This window comes from Chlamydotis macqueenii, chromosome Z (assembly GCF_036417535.1).
Source record: "Chlamydotis macqueenii isolate bChlMac1 chromosome Z, bChlMac1.mat, whole genome shotgun sequence".
Classification (NCBI taxonomy): domain Eukaryota; kingdom Metazoa; phylum Chordata; class Aves; order Otidiformes; family Otididae; genus Chlamydotis; species Chlamydotis macqueenii.
Genome location: NC_141593.1, coordinates 48,177,066 through 48,202,622, shown reverse-complemented (window position 1 = coordinate 48,202,622; position 25,557 = coordinate 48,177,066). Strand labels below are relative to the sequence as shown.

The window sequence follows — 25,557 nt, the reverse complement described above, 5'->3', positions numbered from 1 at the left end:
GCAGTTAGGAAAGAACTGCAAATACTCCAAGATGACCCTGAAAGTCAGTGGTCACACAAGGTACCTACAGCAGCTCAAGGCCCTGTGTGAGAAGGGCAACTGCTGGGCTCCCTTGGGACAGGGCAAACATGCAGGCCCTAGGACCTGAAAGGGGTCAGAGGTACAGCTGCAAACAAACCACAGCCAAGACACAGCCTTGAAATGGCATATGTGAGGGCAAGAAGCTGGAATCAGGCTTCCAAAGCTCTGGCTGCTGCTGTCTTCCAGATTTGTGCTTCAAGACTCACTTTTTTTGATGCAGGTGCCGTGCAGGCTTCCTAAGCTCCTTGCCTTGAGACAGCTGTAGGTTCCTGTTCTGAACGGATCCGGGTACTCTTGGCAATGCTAAGAACACAAGCTGTCATTGGCACTGGCTAGCAATACCCACAGAGCAGGCTCAGCAGCGGTGAGGCTGCCTGCACCTCCCCGCTGCCATATGCACAGGCGGTACCCAGCAGGGAAGGCCTCCCTCAGACCGCGGAGCGCAGCGGGAGGCGTCGCCGCCCGAGATGCGGGTCATCCCGAGCGCACAGCCCTGTCTCCCAGGCGGCCCCGCAGGGGCACCGGGGAGCCCGGTGCAAACGCAGTGCTGAAGCCTCGGCCCTTTGCAAGCCTGACGACCCTCGGCGCCGGCTCATCGCAGACCAGTCGGGAAGCCCCGGCAGCAGCCCGACAGCCCCGGCCCCTCCGGCGCCTTCCACCGCCGACGGCGGTCTCGGCTCGGCGGCGGGCGTAGGTGGCGCTTGGCGACGCGGGGCCGTCCCGGCGCAGCCCCGGCCCCGGGTGCCGCTCCCGCTGCGGCGGCCCGGCGGCCCTGGCCTGACAGCGGCAGAACCGCCCAGGGAGCGGCTCGGCGCCGGAGACCCGCTGGCCGCCATGGGGACCAACGCGGCTCCGCGCCGAGAGTCGCTCGCCCGAGGCCCCCACGTAAGTCACCGATTCCGCTCGCGGCCGGCGTGGGGAGGGCCGCGGTGCGGGCAGGGGGCCGCACGGGCCTGCCCACCGTGCAGGGGCTGCGGCGGCCGCCCTTTGTCCGCGGCGGTCCCCCGTGCGGATGGGCCAGCCGGGGCGGTAGGCTGCGCACGCCCTCCCAGGGCAGCCGGCGTTCTGGGCAGCCCGCGCCTGCCGCTATCCCGGGCGAGCACAGCCCAGCGGGGCAGGGCGGCGGCAGCAGGCGTGTGGGGCGCCCCGGGAGGGAGCTCCCCGGCCGGCGCGGCGGGGGCGTCGCGGCAGGCGCCGTCTCGAGGGCCCCGATGCTGCACCCCCGCTCCTCCGGCCGGCGGGTGGGATTTGTGGCCGTGCACGGTGATGGGCATTCAGAAGCTGTCCGGAGAACGGCGACAAACGGTTATCCGTTTGTGGCCGTTCCCCCGGATACTCTTTTCACTGTTAAGCCCATAGCAAGCGGCAGGGAGCTAGTGACCTTACCAAAGCTAGCACTCTATTCCTCGTCACTGTGACTTCCATGTTTGTTATTTGGGAGATGAGAGATTAGGTTTGGACTCACCCATGCTGGGTGGTCTCGCCAGTGTTGGGATTCTCGATCAGTTTTATTTTGCTGATGTGCCAGGGGCAACGATGAACAGCCCCACCATGCCTGGTGCTGTACAGACACAGTGGGAAGACAGGCATGGACCCTCAATGGATTCTCACCAAAGCAAGATACGGACAGGGGGTGGGAGAGGAGACATGAATGCAAGCACGGTAACAAGGAGGCTCTGTTGGGTAATTTTTTAGGTAGGTTTTCTCAGAAGGCACTCCGCTGAAAAGAGAAGTGAAAGCAACATTGAGGAAAAGGCAGAGGAGAGGCAATATAGCAGGGAGAAGAGAGACAGCAAGTCCAGAAAGGTTGGTAAGGTGGCACTGGAGAGAGGGCCAAAGAGCCAGCCAAGCCCGCCTGGGTGGTCCTGATCCCTTGCCCCTTGGCCAGCACTCCCACTGCAAGAAGGAGTCCTGCTGATGCTGTTGCCCCAGGCTGTTCACTTTGTCACCTGTAGAGCAGGTTTTGTGGCTGCCTGTCAGCTGTTTTAGGCTAGCAGGGGATACAGAAGGGTGTGGAAAAGGCATTGCCTACCACCCAGCTTTGACTTCCAATTTGGCTCCATGTCTCCCTGAGATCTGGAGGTGTTGAGAAATATCATCAGCTTGGATATTCTCCAATGAAGGCTCCATCTAGGACTCAGGTTGTTTTAGTCTATCTAGGACTTTCGGCTTTAAAGAAATCGATTTCCAACAAGCACTGAAAATATGTCCGCTGTCCTTATTTTTAAGTATGAAATTAATTGACAGCATTTTTTGCCTCTTGTAGCAGTGTTTCCCTGTGCTGCTTTAAGTCCAAATGTGACATCACTGTGTCAGTGCATTGGATGTTAAAGAGTAAAAGAGCTTAGGGACAGAAGTGAAAATTAAGAAAGATCCCTCTTCATAGTAAGGAAATCAAGGGCAGTGATGGAAACTATAGAACATTTGCATGTCCCCCAAGGCTTTAAATTAGAATGCTGGTACACAAAAACTAAACGGACTTTTTGACTTGGGAGCACTCTTCTACCAGAAGGCTTCTCACCTCTGCTGCATTGCTACCTTAGCGTATCATACTAAACAAGTCTACCTGCAACCTGGAGAACTTTAGCTAGTAAGAAGGTTGGCAGCCCACACTAGGGGAAGTAATTAAGGAAAGGATATTCCCATCAACATTGTGCTGCTCAGGGAAAGAGGATTTTTTATGGGTTATGTAAAACTGAGACTAGGGCAGAGTCAAGGATCCCTGTTATCTTTTCCATAAACCACCATGATTTCATGTGGTAGAAACCACTCATAATGATTTTGCTACTAAGTACTTAGCTTTGTAAATACAAAATGTCCTTTTGAAAATCCTGTTCAAATTGGATGCTTTTTCTTACAATTTAATTGCAAAAGATTAAGATGGCTTAAAGAACTTTGTATGAGAAAATACAGGCATGAAAGCAGGCTACACAATGTCAGTATTTCATAACTTCCTTTCAAAAATACGCAAGGAGGCTTCAGAAAGCACAGCAAAAGTAAGAGGGAGAACCTCTTACAACATGGAGTCTCGTTAGCCAAATAGCAGGGACATTCAGGCTGAGTTTCTAATAAATAGTGCCTCAGCAGCCAGGCCAGTCAGAAAGTGAGCTGGAATCACATGATCTTGAGTAACCTCCTCCATCCTGGCAGATAGAGGGCCTTGGGAAAATAGACTGCTAGTCTCTGAATGCTGTATGGTCTTTCCTGAAGGGAATTTGTGTAGCCTACAGACATGTGTGTTGAAGTTAGAACATCCATGGGGAGAGTTGCCCTTCCTGCAAAATCAGGGAATATTTTAGCAGTTGCTTTTATTTCTTTGCAATTCAGGACCATCTGCCATTAAAACATCACTACTAAATCAAAGCTGTCATGAAAGAACATGGATAGCAAATCTAGCTCAGAAAATAGACTATCCGGAAAGTAAAGTCAGAATAACAGTGGACTCAGATGCTGTTTACATGACTTTTTTTTTTTCCAGGTAAGTATCAAAAAGAAGGAGAGAGAGAAGTAAATGGTCATTTAACATGTGGGTTTTTTTCTTTCCTAAATGCCGTCCTGAACTCTAAAGATTTGCTCTTCATCGTTTTCAAAGTCCTGGCTTCCTGTCCAACTAAAGCATGTTTACAGAAGGTTTGTTGGTTGAAGGGTTTCTATTCACTGTTTAGAGATCGTACCTCTTTTTAAAATTGTGTGCTTGTTTTCACTTTTCCTTGACTTTTGTTTCTTGTTTGGAAAACCAAAACCATTTCTGGAGATTGCTGGTAATGAAAATGAGGGCTATAGATACTCCAAACAAAAAAAAATGAGGACATTTTATTCTTGACCCAGCATTTAAAACAAATATGTACTTCTGTGTAATGCCTGATACAGAAAACACTGTGCTTTTGGCTGGCATTTGAGCCTTCCATTATATCGCTGCAAGGTTCTTCAAATAAAATACCTGAAGGTATTCCAGGAAATTATAATAGCCATGTAATAGGTTATGATTTAAGATTGCTGTAAAAGTCACATGATTAAAGAAGACATTTGCATAACTCAGCTAATGATACCTAGTGTGTTACAGGATTCCAAGACAGCAGGTGAACAACTGCAACTTACCCTTTGCTTAGTGAACAGCTACAGCTACAAATCTTTGTGCATTTCACATTCTCTGTCTTTCAAAATTTCATCATCTGTCTTTGAAACTGTAAACGGACTATATACTTTGTACTATAACTGTCTTTACAATCACATTTCCATCTTTCATCACATTTTTTGTCTTAGTACAGTTAAGAGCTAAAGTAAAAGCCCACAAACTACACACAGAAGAAATTCTTTTAATATGGAAAAAAGGTGGAAATACATGTTTCCTATTATCATTATTTAGTCCTGACATTACATCTCTGCTTAACAGATTTTTTTTTGTAATTATGTAGTAGCACTAGTACCCCCTAAAATGAGAAATTAGGAATTACCAGTGAAGACATAATATTTCAAATATTTGTAATCTGGCAGTCACATTGAAAACATAGCTGCATGCAAGTAGGATGCCATAGAGCCTCAGAAGGGATAAAATAGATGTAAAAAAGAGATACCTAGAGGAACCTCTAGACCTGTTTGCAACACAGAAGGTATTTATTAATAGTGATGAGGACAGAGTTCGATGCAGTATTCCTCCTTACTGCCAGCCATTTAACTTGCTTTTCAATACTGTACGTCAATTTTAAGTGGAAAAAATAGGCAGTCTTCTCACTAGATGATAATTTCTGGCTCCTCCTCTCCTTTTCTCCCAGCTTCTGGCCTATTGGACTTCCTGCTCCAAGACAGCACAATTCTTGCATCTTTGTTAGAGCTCAGAAGCCTCCACAGACCCACATGCACAGCTGCTCCTCTCTGGACAGACAACACAATCCACCCTTAGTGTCTTTGCACCCACTGAAAGGAAGATTGGAGTGAGGGCAGAGGGCTGCATGGTGCAGAGCAGAACACAAGATTAGAACCACAGCACTACTGGAACATGGTAATTTTGGTATCTTCCATCTTTAAAATTGTGATAATACAGTAGGAGTGATGCAAAAATGACATATGTTTCGCTTCCACTGAAAGCTGGATAGAGAATTAAGCTCAGTCTTGCAAACTTGACTCTTTAAAGAAATATAATCAACTTATTATGATAAAAGCCTGAAGTGACCAGAACTGAGAAAGCTTACCAGAATTTGCTTTATAGTCTTTGACATATGAGAACCATTTGCATCCAGATAACTTGGCTGTCTCATCTGCATGGTTTCCTCAGCTGAGTATGCACAACAAATAACTCTCCCACCTGTAACTGAGGTGGAAACTGGGATCTGGTATTTGGCAAACTCGGCCACTGTTCTTACCTAGTGATGACAGCTTCCAATAAGGTTGATTCCTTACTGGCTTGTGTCCAGATACCTGTGCCCAATACAAATAGAGTAGGTACAGCAGCTCTGTTAATTCCTGTTTGAACATACCTCAAGTTGTTTTAAGTAAACCATATTGTTGCTAGTCAAGGGGTTAGATGCACAGCACAGAAAGAGAAAGAACTCCATCACAAGAATCACTCCAGCCTAGGCTGCCATCTTTGTTCAAGACCAACGAATTTGAAGCCAGCTTGGGTACGTTGAACTGTGTCATATTCCCCAGTGGATGTTTGATGTGTGTCAGCAGTCAGCAATAGCAATCATATTTATTCTAGCTGGACTGGACAGGAGTGGAGCTTCAGAAGAAAGAGACAAAGCGTAACCTTAAGACCTTTTAATCAAAGTAAAGAAAGCAGACCCTTTTGAGGGATTAAACAAATCACACAAGCAGAGTGAATCACATGATGGTAGCAAAAAGTGGGGTGGTTCCACTATTTTATTTTTAGAGAGAAGGAATGTGAAAGAAAAGTTTTGTGTATTTTTTTTTCAGCTGAAATTAAGATAAAAGCTCAAGTTGTTAGAGATCAAACAAACTGAAAACAATACTATTGAGGTTGCTGGCACTCTTTTCAGTGCTTTGCCTGGGTTTCAGATGGATACTACCTCATTCCCCACATCCCTGACCAAGGAATCCCCTAGAACAGAGGTTGCTTTTCATATGGTACCTCGATCACATCCTACAACTCCAGTTAGTTACTGGAAATTTGACTCAAATTTTATAGGATATAGGCAAATGCAATTCTGTTGTAATACACCAGACATCTGCATGACCCGTCTTTCCAATAAGAAAAAAGAGGCTGTTAATCTGTTATAGAACATTGGCAGCTCTAAAGAAAATCCTGTAATACTTTTTAGCTAATTCCTAGTTATTTCAGTGAGATTCACAACTCTGCTAGTAACCTGAGGTTTTGATGCACCTGATTTAGGTTGGAAAAGATCCTTAAAATTTGACTGTTAACCCAACTCTGCCAAGCCTACCACTAAACAGTGTCCCTAAGTGCCATGTCTATACCTCTTTTAAATGCCTCCAGGAATGGTAACTCAGACATCTACCTGGGCACCCTGTGCCAGTGCTTGACAATCCCTTTGGTGAATAAATTTTTCCTAATCATAGAATAGTTAGGGTTGGAAGCGACCTTTAAAGATCATCTAGTCCAACCCCCCTGCAAGAAGCAGGGACATAGATCAGGTTGCTCAGAGTGGCATCCAACCTGGCCATGAATGTTTTCAGGGATGGGGCATCCACCCCCTCTCTTGGCAACCTGTTCCAGTGTTTCACCACTCTAATTGTAAAAATTTTTTTCTGAATATCTAATCTGAATCTACCTCTTTCTATTTTAAAACCATTATCCCTCATCCTATCGCAACAGGCCCTGCTAAAGAGTTTCTCCCCATCTTTCCTCTAGGCACCCTTTAGATACTGGTCTCCCAGAGCCTTCTCCAGGCTGAACAGCCCCAACTTTTTCAACCTGCCCTCATAGGAGGGGCTCATAGGCTCCAGCCCTCTGATCATCTTTGTAGCTCTCCTCTGGACTCTCTCTGACAGGTCCATGTCCTTCTTATGTTGGGGGCTGCAGAACTGGACACAGAACTCCATGTGGGGTCGCACCAGAGCAGAGTAGAGGGGCAGAATCATCTCCCTTGATCTGCCACACTTCTTTTGATGAAGCCCAGGATGCCGTTGGCCTTCTGGGCTGCAAGGGTGCATTGCCGGCTCATGTTGAGCTTCTTGTCTGCTATCACCCACAAGTCCTTCTCCTCAGGGCTGCTCTCAATCCATTCTCTGCCCAGCCTGTATTTGTGCTTAGGATTGCCCTGACCGACATGCAGGACCTTGCACTTGGCCTGGTTGAGCTTCATGAGGTTTGCACGGGCCCACCTCTCCAGCCAGGTAGCTGTAGTGAATGATAAGGTGTCCCCTCAGCCTCCTTTTCTCGAGAATGAACCCCAGTTCCCTCAGCCTCTCCTCATAAGACAGCTGCCTTCACCAGCTTCATTGCTCTTCTTTGGTCACGTATCTTCCCTGAGACAGGGAACAAATTTTCACATAGTTTTGCATTTCCTCTCCCTTGGCCAGGGATTCTGCACCTAACAATCTTATTTACATGCGGGTCCTTTTTGTGTTAGCATAAGACTCTGGGCAAAGATGTGAGAGGTCTGTGTTCTGGTAAAGAGAGAATAAAACTCCAAATTTCTCTTTGCATAGCATGTATGTCATTGTCTTATGCTCTATCTCTTCCTTTTATCTGAAACATCAGATATAAGCTGCAAGCCCATCATGTGATACTGGCCTAGCTAACACAGTGCTCTGGTTGCTTACAGTTACTCTAAACTGCAAAGCTCAGCTGGTAGTTTTAAGTGGGAAGAATAAACAGGAGAATGCAGGAAGGTAATAACTTTTCCCCCTACCTTGTCTGTCTGCTTGTATTTTCCTTATATCATGTAATAAGTGTTACTTAGTCTTTTCCTATAAGGGATATTCATAATGGAGTGCATTCACAGCACCTGGGTACTGCTGTGCCAGAATCATCAAAAAGTTATTAGTTTGTCCATGTCAAAAGGACCTGCTCTTCAGAAAGCACAATGACTCTTACCTTTAAAATTCAAGTTGGTTTTAAGTGTTTCAAGCTAGACAGTACAGAATTGGCATGGACAGCTGTTTCTAGTTGCTTTTGAAAATCAGCCTAAGTTTTCATTTTCATATGTTCAGCAACTGGTTTTGACATAAAATGGATGTAAATGAAGAGTTAAGGAAAGAAGTCATTAAAGCTCCACCTCATATAGATGTCAATTTAAAAAGACATATTCCTTTGCTTTCAGGAGGGAAGAAGTAACATGGTGCTTAGTCCCAGTGGAGAAGATCACAGTGCTACTGACTGTTCACGCTATCCATCTCCTGGACATAGTCATGCCTGACAAATCCCTTATCAGACCACAGTTTAGCACTTTTCACCTCTTTCAGGAGCAGTTTCCAAAGAGTATGATCTTTGAGCGAACTGCAGACTGAACCAGATGATCTTAGGCTTTCTGTTCAAATCTTTAGCATCATGACTTCTCTAGAAAATAGTAAGATCCTAATCTCCAGCATATCCCAACACTTTGTGTATTAACGTCCACATTTAGTCCCTGCAGGGCTGTTACCATTTCTGTATAGCTTTTTGATGAGGAGAGTGCCAATGAATTAATGTAAACACTGAGACCCTGCTCCTCCTTGTACTGCCTCAGGGCTTGGCAAGGACAGGAGGGCATCTTCACAGCGTCAGAGGTTTTGAGCAGCAAAGAGTAAGGCTGACTGGAGCAGGCAGATTTTGGGCTGAGGCTTCTCCTCCCATGTCATCTTTCTGGATAGCATTTGCGTCTCTGCTGGAGAGACTTGGGGCAGGGCTTACACAGTAACATAAGACAAATTTAATCCTATTTATGTAATATGTGAGGTCTACTGGGGGAGAAATAGCCAAGCAAGATGCTCTGACAGTAGTAAAACATTTCTGGAAAAAACACATCAAGAGATGCACTGATGCTGTTGTAAGAATAATTAACTCTCAATGCAGTTGCTTCTAGCTGCATACGTACTAGTATAATTCTGAATTTGTAAATATATACACACTTTCATACACTTTGCTCAAATGTTATCCAGGCTCTTCCTCAGCATTTTGCTTCAGTGAAACCAGCTGTAGATATACTGGTGAGCTTAACGTAATGTGAAAGCATTTACAGGGGACAATTCAAACTTACTTACAATGACATTTCCAGAATGCACATAAGTTTTTAAGCAACGTGCAATATGCACAAAGAAAATATAGTGATGCAGAGAACAATGAAAAAAACTTAAGTGGGACATTAATTGAACCTAAGGTGCCTTCCAGTTGCTATTACTACCTCTGGTCAGTATTTCAAGTTAAGAATTTGGGAAGTGGGTGTGCTGCCAACTGAGGCTTTGAGCAGCTATGACTCATTGGACCACTGTCTGAGGGCTTTCTCAACATCACCACAAGATGTCAGTTCCAAATTCTAAATTTCCAAGGGCAAGTCTTCAAGGTTTTTTACTTTACTTTTAAAGTTATATTTCCATAATTCCTATTTAAGGTCTTTTTTTTTTTTTAGTTGAAGATTTAAGTATTTGTTCCTCAAAGGCTTTCTAAACAAATTTTCCCAACTGCTAGAAAAGTCAACTTTTTCTCCCCAGGTAAAAGACAGGAATGTAACCATCTCCATTTCTTGCATCTGTTTTCTCATAGGTATGTCAGACACTGGAGTCACTATTAAGGCTAATTTTTCTGAGAAGTGGAGGGCAAAAGCAGAAGGGATTTGAGACATCTCAAACATTATGTGGATGAACAAAGATACAATTTGTACTGAAAAACTATGTCAGAGTGCAGGTACCAAATAGCTAAATGTTGCATGGGCTTGATCAGATGGATGGCCTTACCACATTAGACTGTCAGGTTTCAGCCACACAAAGAGGAGTTGTATCAGAGGGAGAAAAATGGGTGAAGAATTCTCATTTTATTAGGATTGTGTGGCACTAGCTACCAAAACATTTTATTTAGGTGCTTCTGTGGCAAAATGTAGTGGGCATAGGTTCCTGTTACACATGGTACGTAGAGTATTGAACCAGGATGCCAGTCACAGTAATGTCGCTAATAAAAGACCACTTTCGCCCCAAAACACACCCAGTGTGAGGAAAACAAGACACATTTCTTTTACAATTAACTGAAATACATAGATGATCAGCAATACTTGACAGCTCGTTTAACAGCTTTCTCAATTGTGTCACATGCCAATGAAGTCAACAGGAGGAAATGCAGGCATTCTTGGCTGAATTAACACAGAATTCTGCGGCACACGCAGAAACTCTTTATGAGCTACAGGCAGCTGCCCTAACCATAGAGGACTGTAGTTCCTCACAACCTTGCAAGTTCAGGCAACTTCCTTATTCTTCATGCATTGCTGTGGGCTGCATCTGTGTCTCCGACAGGCAACCTTACAGTTCATAGTTTTCACACAGCCCTCATTTTAAAAGCTCTTAACACGACGGTAGTCCCCACTGAAGCTGCGAGACCATTCAGCAGTTTTAAGTGGATTGCTTCAACGCGTAGTACTTTAGGTTACTCCAGATCCAGACCAACAGCAAGAAGCTGTCCTGACACAAGGATGAGGTTCCTCGGTATGACGACAACCCAGCATGTGGCCTCGCAGACGCTCCCTCGGGAGGCCCCGCGCTCAGCCCCTCGCCAGGGGGATAGCCAGCTCCACGCTGCCCACGGCGCCTGCCGCGCCACTCGGATGACGCCTGCAGCTGGAGGGGCGCGGTGCCCGGCTGGGAGCGAAGGCCCCGGCCCCGGCCCCCGGCTCCAGAGCGCGGAGATGGCGCAAGGGCCAGCTGCCTGGGGGGAAACCCGCCCGGCGGTGGAGCTCCGCCTCCCCTCCCCTGCCCTCCACAGAGGCGGGCGGGGCTGGACCGTTCCGCTGGGGGCGGAGTGTCCCTGCCAGCTTGGGCTTTGGTACGATCTGGTCCAACACCGCCGCTGCGGGCTCGGCGCGGGGCGAGGTGACCGCCGAGCGAGGTGACTTGGCCGGGCCCGGCCTATGCGGGATGTCCAGGCGCCCAGAGGGACCGGGGCAGGGGCCGCGGCCGTTCGGGTCGGGGAGGGGCGCGCAGTGCACCAGCTAACGGCCTAAGGTGGGGAGGCGGTGACAAGAGCTCTGCAGAGCCGGCAGTGGCCGCGCCCTGGCGCCAGCGTGGCACCGGCCAGCTTAGAGCTGGAGCAGCGCATACGCCTGAGGCCGGTGCTGGGCGCCTGGGGAGTTGTATGGAGCGTGTGGGCATGCGCGGGGAGTGCGGGCACGGCTCCTGTGGTGGGGTGCAGGGGCGGTGTGTCTTTTTGTGTCTGCGGGGGGAAACACCGTGATGCAGTTCCTGTGAACAGAGGAGAGGCACGCCTGAGTCTTTCCGGGGAAAATGGCCGTAGGTGTGGGTGCGTACACGTGGGCGCGTCGGAGAGAATGGTCGTCCACAGGAAGGCATGTTGGAGGTCTGTTGAGGGACTGGCTTCGCGCTCAGAGATTTAGTAGGCCTGTGGAGGAAATGACCCTGCAGGCAGATGTGTGCACACGTGTGTGTTACACGGCAGAAGGGTTTTCCATGCAGAGGTGTGTGCTGGTATATATTGGGGGTGTAGAGCAGGAGCTGTGCTTTGCAGGTGTGGAAGGAAGGGCAGGGCAGACCCAGTGTTTAGCTGGGTGTGGAGCAGGTGATGCCACATGCATTTGAGGAAGGGGGCAATGAAGAGGTTGATGTCATTCGTGGGGGGAAATGGTGGGAAGGGTTTCTCCCTTCAGCACAGGGTGAGATGTGCACGGGGTGATACGAGAAACAGATATGGAGACTGATACATTTATCCAGGCCCTAGTCCGTAGTGGCAATAAGGAAGCAATGGCTCCATGGTTAAAGTTGGGTGGTGTGAATACACATACTAGTACATGGTGTGGGAAGAATTTTGGGTAGAATAACTTATATGCATACCACACAGTGAAGCAAGTGGGAAGATCGAATGACTGCACAAGCACACACACACATATGCAGAGTGTAGAAATTGTAAAGAGGAGTATTACAGGCTCTTTGATTTTGAAAACCATCATTTTAAAAATGTGAATGTAGAGTATACAGGTCATATCATTTATTTGTGAAACACTGATAAAGGAATATCTCATGCATTTGAAACTGCTAACAGAAATAGTAGCTACTTGGTTGTTGTAAAATCTAGCCCAGAATTCCCCGGTCTTAAAAAGTCTTTGAATCCCTAACAGTCTAAAAGCCTTAAGATGGGATGTGGAAGAGCAGTAGACCAAAACAAGTAGAGATTTAATTATTTCAAGTAGTCTTTCATGGAGCACTGTTTTATTTCTTTTCCTTTCTGCTGAAGATTACTAGTCTTAGTGAGGTTGAAGAGGCAGACCTTAGAAAAGGAAGATCCCAAACTAGAGAAAGCTGTGTAGTTCAAACTCAGTATCTCATCAAACACCTAGAAACTAAGAGGCAACTGTTAGTGGTTAGTTATTTAAAATAATTTTCAGTGAACAGTTCTGAAAAGAGATGATTAGCCTGTAAAACCTGTTAAATAAATTCTAAAATCATAGCAGCAACAAACTTAAAATTAGATAGCTAGGACATTTCAGCTCTGCTTGAAGGAATATACTGTTAATGGTTGAAGGGACTTTGCCACTACTTGTTGACAGTGAATGCTATCTGAAAATACAGAATTATTTTTGCATTTAGAGGCTCAGAACAGGTCAGAGTCAAGATAGGATTCTGTCTGTTTGTATATGTCGTGTAGAAATACATAACGTTTCTTCAGAAATCATCATCCAGCTTAACCTGAAAAACAATAAACTGGTTTAATTAGTGTTAAATTTCCCCATGTAGTCAGTCCTTTTGCTAGGGTAAATATTTTGATTCTTCAGAAAAACACCTGTTAAAACTGTGAGCAATAGAGAAACTGTGTCTGCACCAAGGCCTATGTGTTACTTACTTGCAACTTTTTGAAACTATTGTGTTACAGAGGATTAAGGCAGCACTAAATATAATTCTGCTTTGGGGCTTACTGAAACCTACTGTTAACAGAAGTTGAAATGCACAAATAGCATGAATTGGTTTTGATTCTGGTCAGTTCATATGCCTTTGAAGTATCTCCACATCTACCTCCAGAATTATTTCAAGAGATCATTATTACAGGCAGTAGCAACTGTAGTTAAATGTGATCTGTGTGGCCAGAAAGATATGTGATCCATTCTGGTAGATCTGTAGTTATGGTAAACCCTGAGATTTTATTTTTCTTACAAGTTAGACTTACTATTTTAGGAGATGGTATTTTCAGGATTTGGATTGAAGTGTTCTAGAATTTTAGACACTGCTTGAAGATCAAAGGCAGAAGGCTATTGTGCTTCCTAAAAGCCTGCTTGCATAAATGAAAAGATAACTGCTTTGTCAGAGGGAAGGTGATGGTTCTAGCTCAGGCAGGTAACTTGGAGTGAGCAAACTTTGGGTACGCTTACTTTGTAACTTCCTTATTCTGTGCCCTTTTACTTTGGCTTCTCAGTTTATATAGTATAGTGTATGTATGCAGCAGTGACTAACTTGAAGAGTCTTGTGAGAGGTTTGCTTTTAACCAGACTACCACTACTCATGCAGTTTCTAAGACAAGCTTATAGGGATGTTAGAAGTGGCATTCACATCTTATGCATGATTTTATTTTAATCAGTAGCTGTTTTTACATATGCAGTGACTGGATGTTGTGCTCAGAACGATCTCCAAAAATAGGTTGTTTTAAAAATGAGAAAGCAGTGGTTCTGTTAGATCTGAATCTAGCTAATGTGTTTTCAGATTTCACTCCATGATATAGGATAACATGCTCTCTGACCTAGAGAGCATGTTATCTTTATATCTTTTTATCTAAAATTCTGCAAAGTATTCTCTTTACATTTTCAACATCAGGTACTGTATTTCTTACATACATTTAAAATACTTCAAGTCTGTTGGGCAAAAAGAAAGACAAGATTACATTTAAACAGCCATCAAACTGCAGATGTTTTCAGCACGGGGAAATAATGAATTTGCCTGAAGGATTATCATCTGACCCTTTGAAAGTGTAAAACAGTAATTAATTAACGTACTACTTTTGAAGTAAGATTCAAGTGTAGATTCAAATGAAAGGGATCAATGTAAACCAAATAATATCTGTTACTTTATGACTGAATCCATAGAACTCAGCTTAATTTGTCATTATAGTACTCAAATGCTGAAATTCCACGCTGTATCTATTCTAATGAAGTTGGTTGGTGTAGCCATAGCTGATTTGCTTGAGTAAATGAGGAATGCCATTTCTTATGAGCTTAGTCATGGCAGCCATCTTTGCTTTTTGCCACTTCAGTTTCATTCTGAAAGGTACCATAAACTACTCTCTCAGCAATCATGGTTGTTGGAGTTAAACTAGAAAAAACATTACTGCAAGTTGTAGTTTTGCAGAGCCATAATGGATTGCAAGTGGAGACTAGAAATCTCTTTAACCTTTGACAACTTGGGATTCCTGATCACCTTAACATACCTATTATACCAAAACATTGTTTCATTATGTGTGATAAAACCTAAACTAACCTGTTAAAAATAATGAAATATTTGAAAAATATCTGGATTTTCTAAGTTTCATAAGAGTAGGTTGGCACAATAGCCTTTCTTTTAATTTTTTTAAGTAATTTTTTAAATGTCATATAAAAGGAACATGAAGTTGGATGTCAGTATTATCATACTTGCATAGCAGCTTTTCAAAAAGGGCTTCTCTTGCTGTCAAAACCAGTAGAGAGATTGATACTGCTCTGAGTCAGAGATGAGTAATCCTCGTGCATTAATCTGGAAGAAGTTTGCTTGCTGTTAAACTGTAGTAAAAATCTGACATAGTGTTAGATTTTAGACTGAAGGGATGGTACTTACTTAAAATTCACTTATTTTCGGAAGGGGAACAACAAAAAATCTTGTAAATAGCTGCTCTGATACCCTGAGCTACTAACTGATGAGTAGTTTCTCTTTGTGGGGAGAGGAAATTTGGGTAATTTGGGGGTAGTTGTTGCTGTATCTTTTTTTAATAGGCTTTTTCTCTAAAATATTTTTTTTTCTAATTGCTAAATTAAAAAAAAAAAAAACAAAACCAACCCCACAATAAACACAGAAAGGCAAAACGGTAAACAGAGGATAGGTAAACATTGAAAATTATTACCTAGTTTAGTCAGCTACTAAACAGTGCAGATGTCATGCCAATCTACAAGAAGGGCTGGAAGAAGCATCTGTGGAACTACAGGCCTGTCAGTCTGACCTTGGTGCCAGATCTGCCATGGAGCAGATCATCTTGAGTGCTATAACATGGCATGTACAGGACACCCAGAAGATCAATCCCAGTCAGCATGGCTTCATGAAAGCCAGGTCCTGCCTGAGCAACCTGATCTTCTTCTATGAAAAGGTGACCCACTTACTGGATGAGAGAAAGGCTGTGGATGTTGTTTACCTGGACTTTAGTGAAGTCTTTAACACAGTTTTCCACAGCATTCTCCTGGAGAAACTGACTGCTCATGGTTCGAAGAGATATACTCTTCGCTGGGGAAAAAACTGTCTGGATGCAGGCCGTAAGAGTTGTCGTGAATGGAATTAAATCCAGTTGGCAACCAGTCACAGATGGTGTTCAGCAGGGCTAAGTGCTGGAGCCAGTTCAGTTTAATATCATAGAATCATAGAATAGTTTGGGTTGGAAGGGACTTTTAAAGGTCATCTAGTACAACCCCCCTGCAAGAAGCAGCGGCATGTCCAACTTGATCAGGTTGCTCAGAGCCCCGTCCAACCTAGTCTGGAATGTTTTCAGGGATGGGGCATCCACCACCTCTCTGGGCAACCTGTTCCAGTGTTTTACCACCCTCAATAGAATTTTTTTTTTCTGAATATCTAATCTGAATCTACCTTCCTCTATTTTGAGAACATTACCCCTTGTCCTGTCACAACAGGCCCTGCTGAAGAGTTTTCCCCCATCTTTCCTGTAGGCCCCCTTTAGATAGTGGAACTGCACTATAAGATCTCCCGGAGCCTCCTCTTCTCCACGCTGAGCAGCCCCGACTCTCTCAGCCTGACCTCATAGGATAAGTCCTCCAGCCCTCTGATCATCTTCGTGGCCCTTCTCTGGACGCTCTCCAACTGGTCCATGTCCTTCTTATGCTGGGGGCATCAGAACTGGATGCAGTACTCCAGGTGGGTTCTCACCAGAGCGGAGTAGAGGGGCAGAATCACCTCCCTTGATCTGCTGGCCATGCTCCTCTTGATGCCGGCCAGGATGCGGTTGGCCTGGGCTGCAAGTGCACATTGTTGGCTCATGTTGAGCTTCTTGTCCACCAGCACGCCCAAGTCCTTCTCCTCAGGGCTGCTGTCAATCCATTCTGCACCCAGCCTGTATTTTTGCCTGGGATTGCCACCACCCGTGTGCAGGACCTTGCACTTGGCCTGATTGAACTTCATGAGGTTTGCATGGCCCACCTCTCCAGCCTGTCAAGATCCCTCTGGATGGCATCCCTCCCTTCCAGAGTGTCGACGGCACCACACAGTTTGGTGTCATCGGCGAACTTGCTGAGGGTGCACCCTATCCCACTGTCCATGTCACTGACAAAGATGTTGAACAGGGCTGGACTCAATATGGACCCCTGAGGAATGCCACTCATCACTGGTCTCCACTTGGACACTGAGCCATTGACCACCACTCTCTGAGTGTGGCCATCCAGCCAGTTCCTTATCCACCGAGCGATCCATCCATTAAACCCATGTCTCTCCAGTTCAGAGAGAAGGATGTCGTGCAGGACAGTGTCAAATGTCTTGCACAAGACCAGGTAGTTGATGTCCGTTGCTTGTCCCTTGTCCACCAATGCTGTAACTGTGTCATAGAAGGCCACCAAATCAGTCAGGCACCATTTGCTCTTAGTGAAGCCATGTTGGTTGTCGCCAATCACCTCCTTGCTCTCCATGTGCCTTAGCATGGTTTCTAGGAGAATCTGTTCCATGACCTTGCCAGGCACAGAGGTGAGACTGACAGTCCTGTAGTTCCCTGGGTCTTCCTTGTTCCCCTTTTTAAAAATAGGGCTTAAGTTACCCCTCTTCCAGTCATCTTTATCAACGATCTGGATAAGGGGGTGGAGTGCTCCCTCAGTAAGTTGGCAGGTGACACCAAGTTGGGCAGGAGTGTTGATCTGCTCAAGAGTCGGAACCCTCTGCAGAGGGATCTGGACAGGCTGGATCGATGGGCTGAGGTGAATTGTCTGAGGTTTCAGAAGGCCAAGTGCCAGGTCACAACATTTTGGTCACAACAACCCTGTGCAATGCTGCAGGCCTGGGGAAGAGTGGCTGGAAAGCTGCTTGGCGGAAAGGGACCTAGCGGAAAGGTGCTGCTAGACAGCTGGCTGAACATGAGTGCAGGTGTGTGCAGGTGGCCAAGAAGGCCAACAGCATTCTGGCTTGTATTAGCAACAGTTTGGCCAGCAGGAGTAGGGAAGTGATCGTGCCCCTGTATTCGGCACTGGTGAGGCCACACCTCGAATACTGTGTTCAGTTTTGGGCCTCTTACTACAAGAAGGATCTTGAGTTGCTGGAGCAAGTCCAAAGAAACGCAGTGAAGCTGGAGAAGAGTCTAGAGCACAAGTCTTAGAGGAGCAGCTGAGGGGACACCTTATAACTTCGTATGATCACTTGAAAGAAGGTTGTAGTGAGGTGGGTGTCAGTCTCTTCTCCCAGGTAACAAGTCATAGAACTAGAGGAAACAGCCTCAAGTTGCACCAGGGGAGGTTTAGATTGGATATTAGGAAAAAATTATTTGCTGAAAGTGGTGTCAAGCTCTGGCACAGGCTGCCCAGGAAGGTGGTGGAGTCACCATCCCTAGAGATATTCAAAAGAGGTGTAGATGTGGTGCTTAGGGACTTGGTTTAGTGGTGAACTTGGCAGTGCTAGGTTAACAGTTGGACTTCATGATCTTAAAGGTCTTTTCCAACCTGAACAATTCTATGATTCTAAACAAGCTGTAAAATTGTGTTAGAGAAAATATCTTGTTACAGTAACTGTTGATGTTGCTTGTAAAAATACTGATTTTCAGTGGCATTTCAATTGTTAGAAATCCTTTTGTTTTTCAATAGCCTCCAAATTGTCTGATGATAATCATCATCCTTATTTGTCTACTTGTCTCCAAAAGTTGTCGTCTTATTGTAACCTAATATTGTATTATTGAATATCTTTATGTACTTTGGGCTGCAAAATAGTATGAAACAGTTTAGAAATCAATGTTTAACTCACTGTACCTCACCAAAGTGTGTTTTAACACATACGTAAACTGACTCGGGCAAAAACTTTCTCTTTTTCTTTACAGAGTCTGTCAGTGTATGTATCTTTTAGCAGTTTGTTCCAGTGTGTGGTTTTGGAATATGGGATTTTTTCTTTCATTGACTAAGACATCAATAATTTTTCCACGTATACAGAACTTTCCATCTGAACAGGAAAAAAATAATTTTTCTGTTTAATTACAGTTGAACTTCATAGTACTTAAATATTTAGAAATATTTAAATATTTATATATAATTTTATATATTATTTATAGAAATAGAGGTATTTAAATGAAGTTAATTTTAGTGAGAAAAAAATATCTGTCCTTTTCTAAAATCTCCTAATGATAGGTACTGTAAGGTATAAGTTGTCTGTTATCAATGGATGAGTATGTGTCCACAATTCTGGGCTGCGCTTGTGTATGCTGTTCATGAAGTGTACCATTTACTTGCTATAAAGATTATGATTAATGTTGCTTTCCCTTCCCCCCCCTATTATTTCAGGAAGTGTATTTCAAGAATCTTTCAAAACAGAAACAAAAGGAGGTCATGGAGAAGAATGGAAACAACCACAAACTTCGTGTTTGTGTTGCTACTTGCAACCGTGCTGATTATTCAAAATTAGCTCCCATTATGTTTGGTATTAAGGCAGAACCACAGTTTTTTGAGCTTGATGTCGTAGTGCTTGGTTCCCACCTGATTGATGATTATGGGTAAGGTGAATTTTTCTGTCTCTGCCAATCTGTTTCTGGAGTGTTAGCAATGTACACAACAAAATTTTAAATGTATTTTTTCAGATTTTATTTCATTTTGGACCGCTTTCTAAGATTGCATATTTCTTGGAATTTTAGAAAGTTTTGTGTAAATGCTGTAGTTGATCTTCAGCAGGATCACAGACTATATGAAGTGAGAAACGCAGTTCATTCAGATTCCCTAAGAATCTGGTGATTATCAAATGGAAATGTGCTACAGGTTTTAATTTTCACAGAGAAGGGATAGTCTGCAGCTTTTCCACTTTGCGTAGTTATTGTAGAAAGTACTTATATGTTCTATATACCAGAAGGATACTGTTAGTTCTTACTTCCAGGATTGTGGAGGAAGGAAAGGGAAGTTGTCTCTTTCTGACAAAATGAATAACTGATAGATATATTAGGTATGGTTTGGCAGGAGAGATTATGATCCCCTCTATAACACACTAGAAGTAAGCAGTCAGATTGCCTGCCTGGGAGGATGGAATGTCTTGGTCCAAATCCCTTCCTTTGGAAGGACTTCCTGTATCCCAGGTGAATATTCACCTGTTTGCTGGGGAGAAGGCAGAAGGAACAGCATGTGTATTCTAGGGGTTGTGGTTGTTGTTTTGTTCATTTTGCTCAGGCTGCATTTACCAGATTGGGCCCAGTAAGTGAAATAAATAGGACAACGCTTACTCTGCAAGTCAAATTCAGACTCTAGCATAAGACTTGCAGTGTATCGGCATTGTTGAACCTTTAGAAATGTTATGCATATCTTCAAGTAAAGACACTTTTGGACTTTCCAATGAGAAATTTTGGCACTTTATAAGTTAGGGTGTGAGGAAGCTGTATTGTCTCCATCTGCTAAGATAGGAAGTTCCACTGCTGCCCATTCTCATTATAGTGCTCTGTAACTAACTTGATTTAACTTTAAACTTGATTAAAAAAAAAAACCAACAAAAAAAGCAATCAAACTTCTTGCCAAGTTAGCATGTTGAACTGTATTCTGTGTTACTAGAGAAATTGGGTAATCCCATTTCATTTGCTGAAGAGAAGAAACATGGCCCTGATTTTTCTACAGTCTTGAACCCTTTGCTGTATGCAAGAATTGTGCAAAGTAGTATGAAATACTACTTGTCCAATTCCAAGGTATTTAACACTTGTCTCTCTGATTCCTGGAAGGTGGTAGATGTCCCATCCCTGGAAACATTCAAGGTCAGGTTGGTCGGGGCTCTGAGCAACCTGATCTAGTTGAAGATATCCCTGCTTCTTGCAGGGGGGTTGGACTAGGTGACCTTCCAAATTACTATATTATTCTATGTAAATGGTTTGTAATGCACAAAGCAATAGAAATTTTGTTCTGACACATGTTGCTGTTAGTTGCTTTGTGCTAAGTATTCTTAAACCTTGGTACTGCTTGTCTTTTAAAAAACACAGATTACCTGACAAGGGACTTGTAAGAATACATCCTGTGTGTTACAGCAGTGAGTAGAATTGAGTAGATAGGGTTCTCTTTATTTAGGCAGAATAGAGATTGCTTCTTTACTTCAGCTGGAGCACTTCCATAGTCTTTGCTGTCTTCGCTCAGCTTGCAGATCATGAGATTTTCATTTGCAGAATCTGACTAGCGGAGTGGATTTAATGAAAATTTAATCTGATTTAAATGAATTTAAAAGTGTAATCCTTTGAATAACACAGTGAATGTGTCAGATGGGTTGAAGACAAAATTGGAAAACTGGGTTTTTTCTCTCTTATTCCAGCCAGAGTGTGCAGAATACTTAGGTCAGGTTTAATGAACATTGAAGACAGGTAATCTTACAAAGATGTATGATCTTTCATATTTCAAATAAGTAACTGTAAACAATAACAATTCTCAGTACTCAAGAACTGTTTTAACTTTGTCATTGTGGAATGAAGCTAGTAGTATGTATGGAAAACTTTTTTTTTAGTGCAAGACGCTGTTTCCTTTGAATTTAAGGCAGTGCAGTGATTTCTTAAATCTATGAGTACGTAAATCTTGATAAGACTCAAATACAGAATCTGAAAAACGGATGCTATCTGCAAGACGTTTTCCTTGAACGTACAGGCCTCAGCTTTGCATCATATCTGTTGTATTTACACATTTGTCCAGCAAAGTCAATACATGAGTGAAGACTCAACATACCTTTCCTGAATGAAAATTATCCTTATCTCTTCCCTGAAAGGCTCTGCAAAGACACAGAATCATAGAATAGTTAGGGTTGGAAGGGACCTTCAAAGGTCATCTAGTCCAACCCCCCTGCAAGGAGAAGGGATGTCTCCAACTAGATCAAGTTGCTCAGAGTCCTGTCCAGCCTAGTCTGGAATGTTTCCAGGGATGGGGCATCTACCACCTCTCTGGGTGTTCCACCACCCTCATCGTAAAAAAATTTTTCCTGATGTCTAGTCTGAATCTACCTCCTTCTATTTTAAAACCATTACCCATCATGCTTTCACAACAGGCCCTGCTAAAGAGTTTCCCCCTGTCTTTCCCATAGGCTCGCTTTAGGTACTGGAAGATCACTATTGGGTTTCCCCAGAGTCTTCTCGTCTCCAGGCTGAACAGCCCCAGTTCTCTCAACTTATCTTCATAGGAGAGGTACTCCAGCCCTCTGATCATCTTCGTGGCCCTCCTCTGGACTCTCTCCAGCTGGTCCACGTCCTTCTTATGTTGGGGGTTCCAGAACTGGACACAGTACTCCCCATGAGGTCTCACAAGAGTGGAGTAGAGGAAGAATCAAGTCCCTTGACCTGCTAGCTACACTTCTTTTGATGGAGCCCAGGATGCATTTGGCTTTCTGGGCTGCAAACATGCGTTGCCCACTCATGTTGAGCTTCTCATCCACCAGCTCTCCCAAGTCCTTCTCCTCGGGGCTGCTCTCAATCCATTCTGCACCCAGCCTGTATTTGTGCTTGGGATTGCTCCGACCAACATGCAGGACCTTGCACTTGGCCTTGTTGAACTTCATGAGGTTTGCACGGGCCCACCTCTCCAGCCTGTCAAGATCCCTCTGGATGGCATCCCTCCCCTCCAGCGTGCCGACCACACCACACAGCTTTGTGTCGTCGGCAAACTTGCTGAGGGTGCACTCTATCCCACTGTCCATGTCACTGACAAAGATGTTGAACAGGGCCAGTCCCAACACCCACCCCTGAGGAATGCCACTCATCACTGGTCTCCACTTGGACATTGAGCCATTGACCACCACTTTCTGAGTGTGGCCATCCAGCCAATTTGTTTTCCACTGAGTGTTCTGTCCATCAAATCCATATCTCTCATGTTTAGAGACAAGGATGTTGTGTGGGACAGTGTCAAATGCCTTGCAGAAGTCCAGGTAGATGATGTCATTTGGTCATCCCTTGTCCACCAATGCTGTAACTGTGTCATAGAAGACCACCAAATCAGTCAGGCACCATTTGCTCTTAGTGAAGCCATGTTGGTTGTCGCCAATCACCTCCTTGCTCTCCATGTGCCTTAGCATGGTTTCCAGGAGAACCTGCTCCATGACGTTTCCAGGCACAGAGGTGAGACTGGCCTGTAGTTCCTGGGGTCTTCCTGGTTCCCCTTTTTAAAAATAGGGGTTATGTTACCCCTTTTCCTGTCAGTGGGAACCTCACCAGACTGCCACGACTTCTCAAATATGATGGACAGTGTCTTGACAACTTTATCTGCCAGTTCCCTCAGGACTCATGGATGCATCTCATCAGGTCCCATGGACTTGTGCAACTTCAGGTTCCTTAGATGGTCCCGAACCTGCTCTTCTGCTACAGTAGGCAGTTCTTCATTCTCCCAGTCCCTGCTCTTGCCTTCTGCAACTTGGGCGATGTGGCTAGAGCCCTCACTGGCAAAGACTGAGGCAAAAAAGTCATTAAGTACCTCAGCCTTCTCCATGTCCGGGGTAACTAGGTCTCCCATTTCCTTCCAGACAGGGCCCACATTTACCATGGTCTTCTTTTTAACCCCAGCATATCTATAGAAGCTTTTCTTGTTGTCCTTGACATCCCTGGCCAGATTTCATTGTCAATACTCTAGCCTTTCTTAGCTGATCCCTGGTTGCTCAGACAATCTCTCTGTAATCTTCCCATGCTACCTGTCCTTCATTCCACCCTCTGTAGGCCTCCTTTTTGTTTTTCAGTTGGTCCAGGAGCTCCTTCTTCATCCATGCAGGCCTCCTGGCATTTTTGCTAGACTTCTGTTTTGTTGGGATGCATTGCTCCTGAGCTTGGAGGAGGTGATCCTTGAATATGGACCAACTTTCCTGGGCCCTCCCTCCAGGGCTATATTACATGGCACTTTGCCCAGCAGATCCGTGAAGAGGCCAAAGTATGCTCTCCTGAAGTCCCCAATAGAGAGCTTGCTGCATGCCCTCCTCGCTGCCCTAAGCATCTTGAACTCCACCATCTCACAGTCACTGCAGCCAAGGCTGCCCTTGAGCTCCGCATTCCGCACCAGCTGCTCCCTGTTGGTGTAGCAAGGTGTAGCAGAGGGCCTCTCCTCATTGGCTGCTCTATCGAAGTTATCATGCACACATCCCAGGAACCAGGAACCTCCTGGATCGCCCGGCTGTGTTGTCCCTCCAACAGATATTAGGGTGGTTGAAGTCCCCCATAAGGACCAGGACTTGTGACCATAAGGCTGCTCCTATCTGTCTATAGAGGGCCTCATCTGTTGGTCCTCCTGTACAGGTGGCCTGTAGCAAACCCTCACTGTAATCTCACCTGTCTCTGCCCTCCCTTTAATCCTGACCCATAAGCTCTCTGCCAGCTCCTCATCCATCCCCATGAACAAAGAGTTTGATTTCTGAGGGTTTCCAGAACATGTTCACCAAGGCGCCTCATTAAAGGTGTCTAGAAAAAAATTGATGCTTGGAACATGATGGATCGTCTTTATATGGATGAGAACACATTTTGTTAAAATTTTAAAAACTAGTTTCCTCAATAAAGGATATGTGATAAGCAGGCCTTTGTTCACACTCAGTCCAACTAGTCTAATATGCAGTTATTTTGTCAAGCTATGTTGCTGTAAAACCAACTCTAACCCTTTTCCTCTTACCTTCTAGTAACACCTATCGTATGATTGAACAAGATGACTTCGATATTCATACAAGATTGCACACCATTGTGAGAGGGGAGGATGAGGCAGCTATGGTGGAATCAGTGGGCCTTGCATTAGTCAAGTTACCAGACGTCCTGAACCGCCTGAAACCTGACATAATGATAGTTCATGGGGACAGATTTGATGCTTTGGCCCTGGCCACATCTGCAGCCCTGATGAATATTCGAATTCTTCACATTGAAGGTGGGGAAGTCAGTGGGACCATTGATGACTCTATCAGACACGCTATAACCAAACTGGCACATTACCACGTGTGCTGCACAAGGAGTGCAGAGCAGCATTTGATAGCCATGTGTGAAGACCATGACCGCATCCTTTTAGCAGGCTGTCCCTCATATGACAAGCTTCTCTCTGCCAAAAATAAGGACTACATGAGTGTTATACGCATGTGGCTAGGTGAGCAGTTCACTTTTTATGTTTTTCATATGACTTTCAACACTAGATAAACTCAATATCTAGATTATCAGTCTGTTGACCAGTGTCTCTGAGAAGAGTACAGGAAAGGAACAGACTGACTTCCTGCTCATAAGTTTAAGTTTGCTTAATGGGAGATAAGTATCAAGCATCAACTTGTTCTTCTCTAAAAAACTAGTATCTTTGGTAATAGTATCTAGTTTTGTTTTGTTTTTTTTTTACATTTTCTTTTGATCTGTATTCTACCATGTGTGGCTGGAAAGCTACAAATCTGTCCTAGTAAACACTTCTGATCCTTTCACCAAATAAAAAAAACCCCAGCTTCTTAAATGGGTAATTTCTCTGAGCTGAACAATTTAAAAACAACAGTATTATATGAACAGTTATTTTGATGTAAAGGATGTATTTAAATAGAATCAGAGCTGTTCAGGGCTAATTAAAAAAAAAAAGAAAGTTAATTTATATTACAAACATTCTTTTGGAGAATGCATTGCAATGGGGCAACATGCACCAAAGGCTTTTGGTATTTCATACTCACTTAAAACTAATTCCTGTAAACAATGGAGTTTTGTGTTTGCTTTTTATTTTTGACACAGTAGTCTCCTGTATAGCACATTAACCTGTGTGGTTGGAAGCTAGAATCTTCTTAGATCAGTAGGTGAATATTTTGCAGATAAACTTTTTTACCAAATATACTAAACCAACTTTTTTTTTTTTAAGCCTGACTTTTTTAAGGCAATGGGAATAAAGTCTGCTTGAAGATGGAGAATGGACAGAAAATCTGAGCAGCTTCAGGGCTTTCATGTTATTCCAGATTTACACTGGTGTGAGAACAGGCTCTTGACCCTGATAGTCTTGCAAAACTTTAGATGCAGGCTTGCAA

The 25,557-nt window shown here is 44.3% G+C and overlaps 1 protein-coding gene across 4 annotated transcripts in view; it reads left to right on the top strand.

The window, feature by feature from the left end:
* The first annotated feature begins 439 nt into the window (after positions 1-439).
* GNE (glucosamine (UDP-N-acetyl)-2-epimerase/N-acetylmannosamine kinase) overlaps positions 440-25,557 on the top strand; it is a 69,367-nt gene continuing 44,249 nt past the window's right edge. For 2 of the 4 annotated variants that reach the window (XM_086771090.1, XM_086771089.1), the window contains exons 1-3: positions 827-966; positions 18,900-19,108; positions 24,205-24,656. In XM_086771090.1, the coding sequence (XP_086627216.1) occupies positions 916-966; positions 18,900-19,108; positions 24,205-24,656 (712 nt within the window). In that variant the 5' untranslated portion in view covers positions 827-915. Of the gene's footprint in view, positions 967-10,962; positions 11,072-18,899; positions 19,109-24,204; positions 24,657-25,557 lie in introns of those variants that run through there. The other 2 variants (XM_086771088.1, XM_086771087.1) reach the window with 2 other exon arrangements.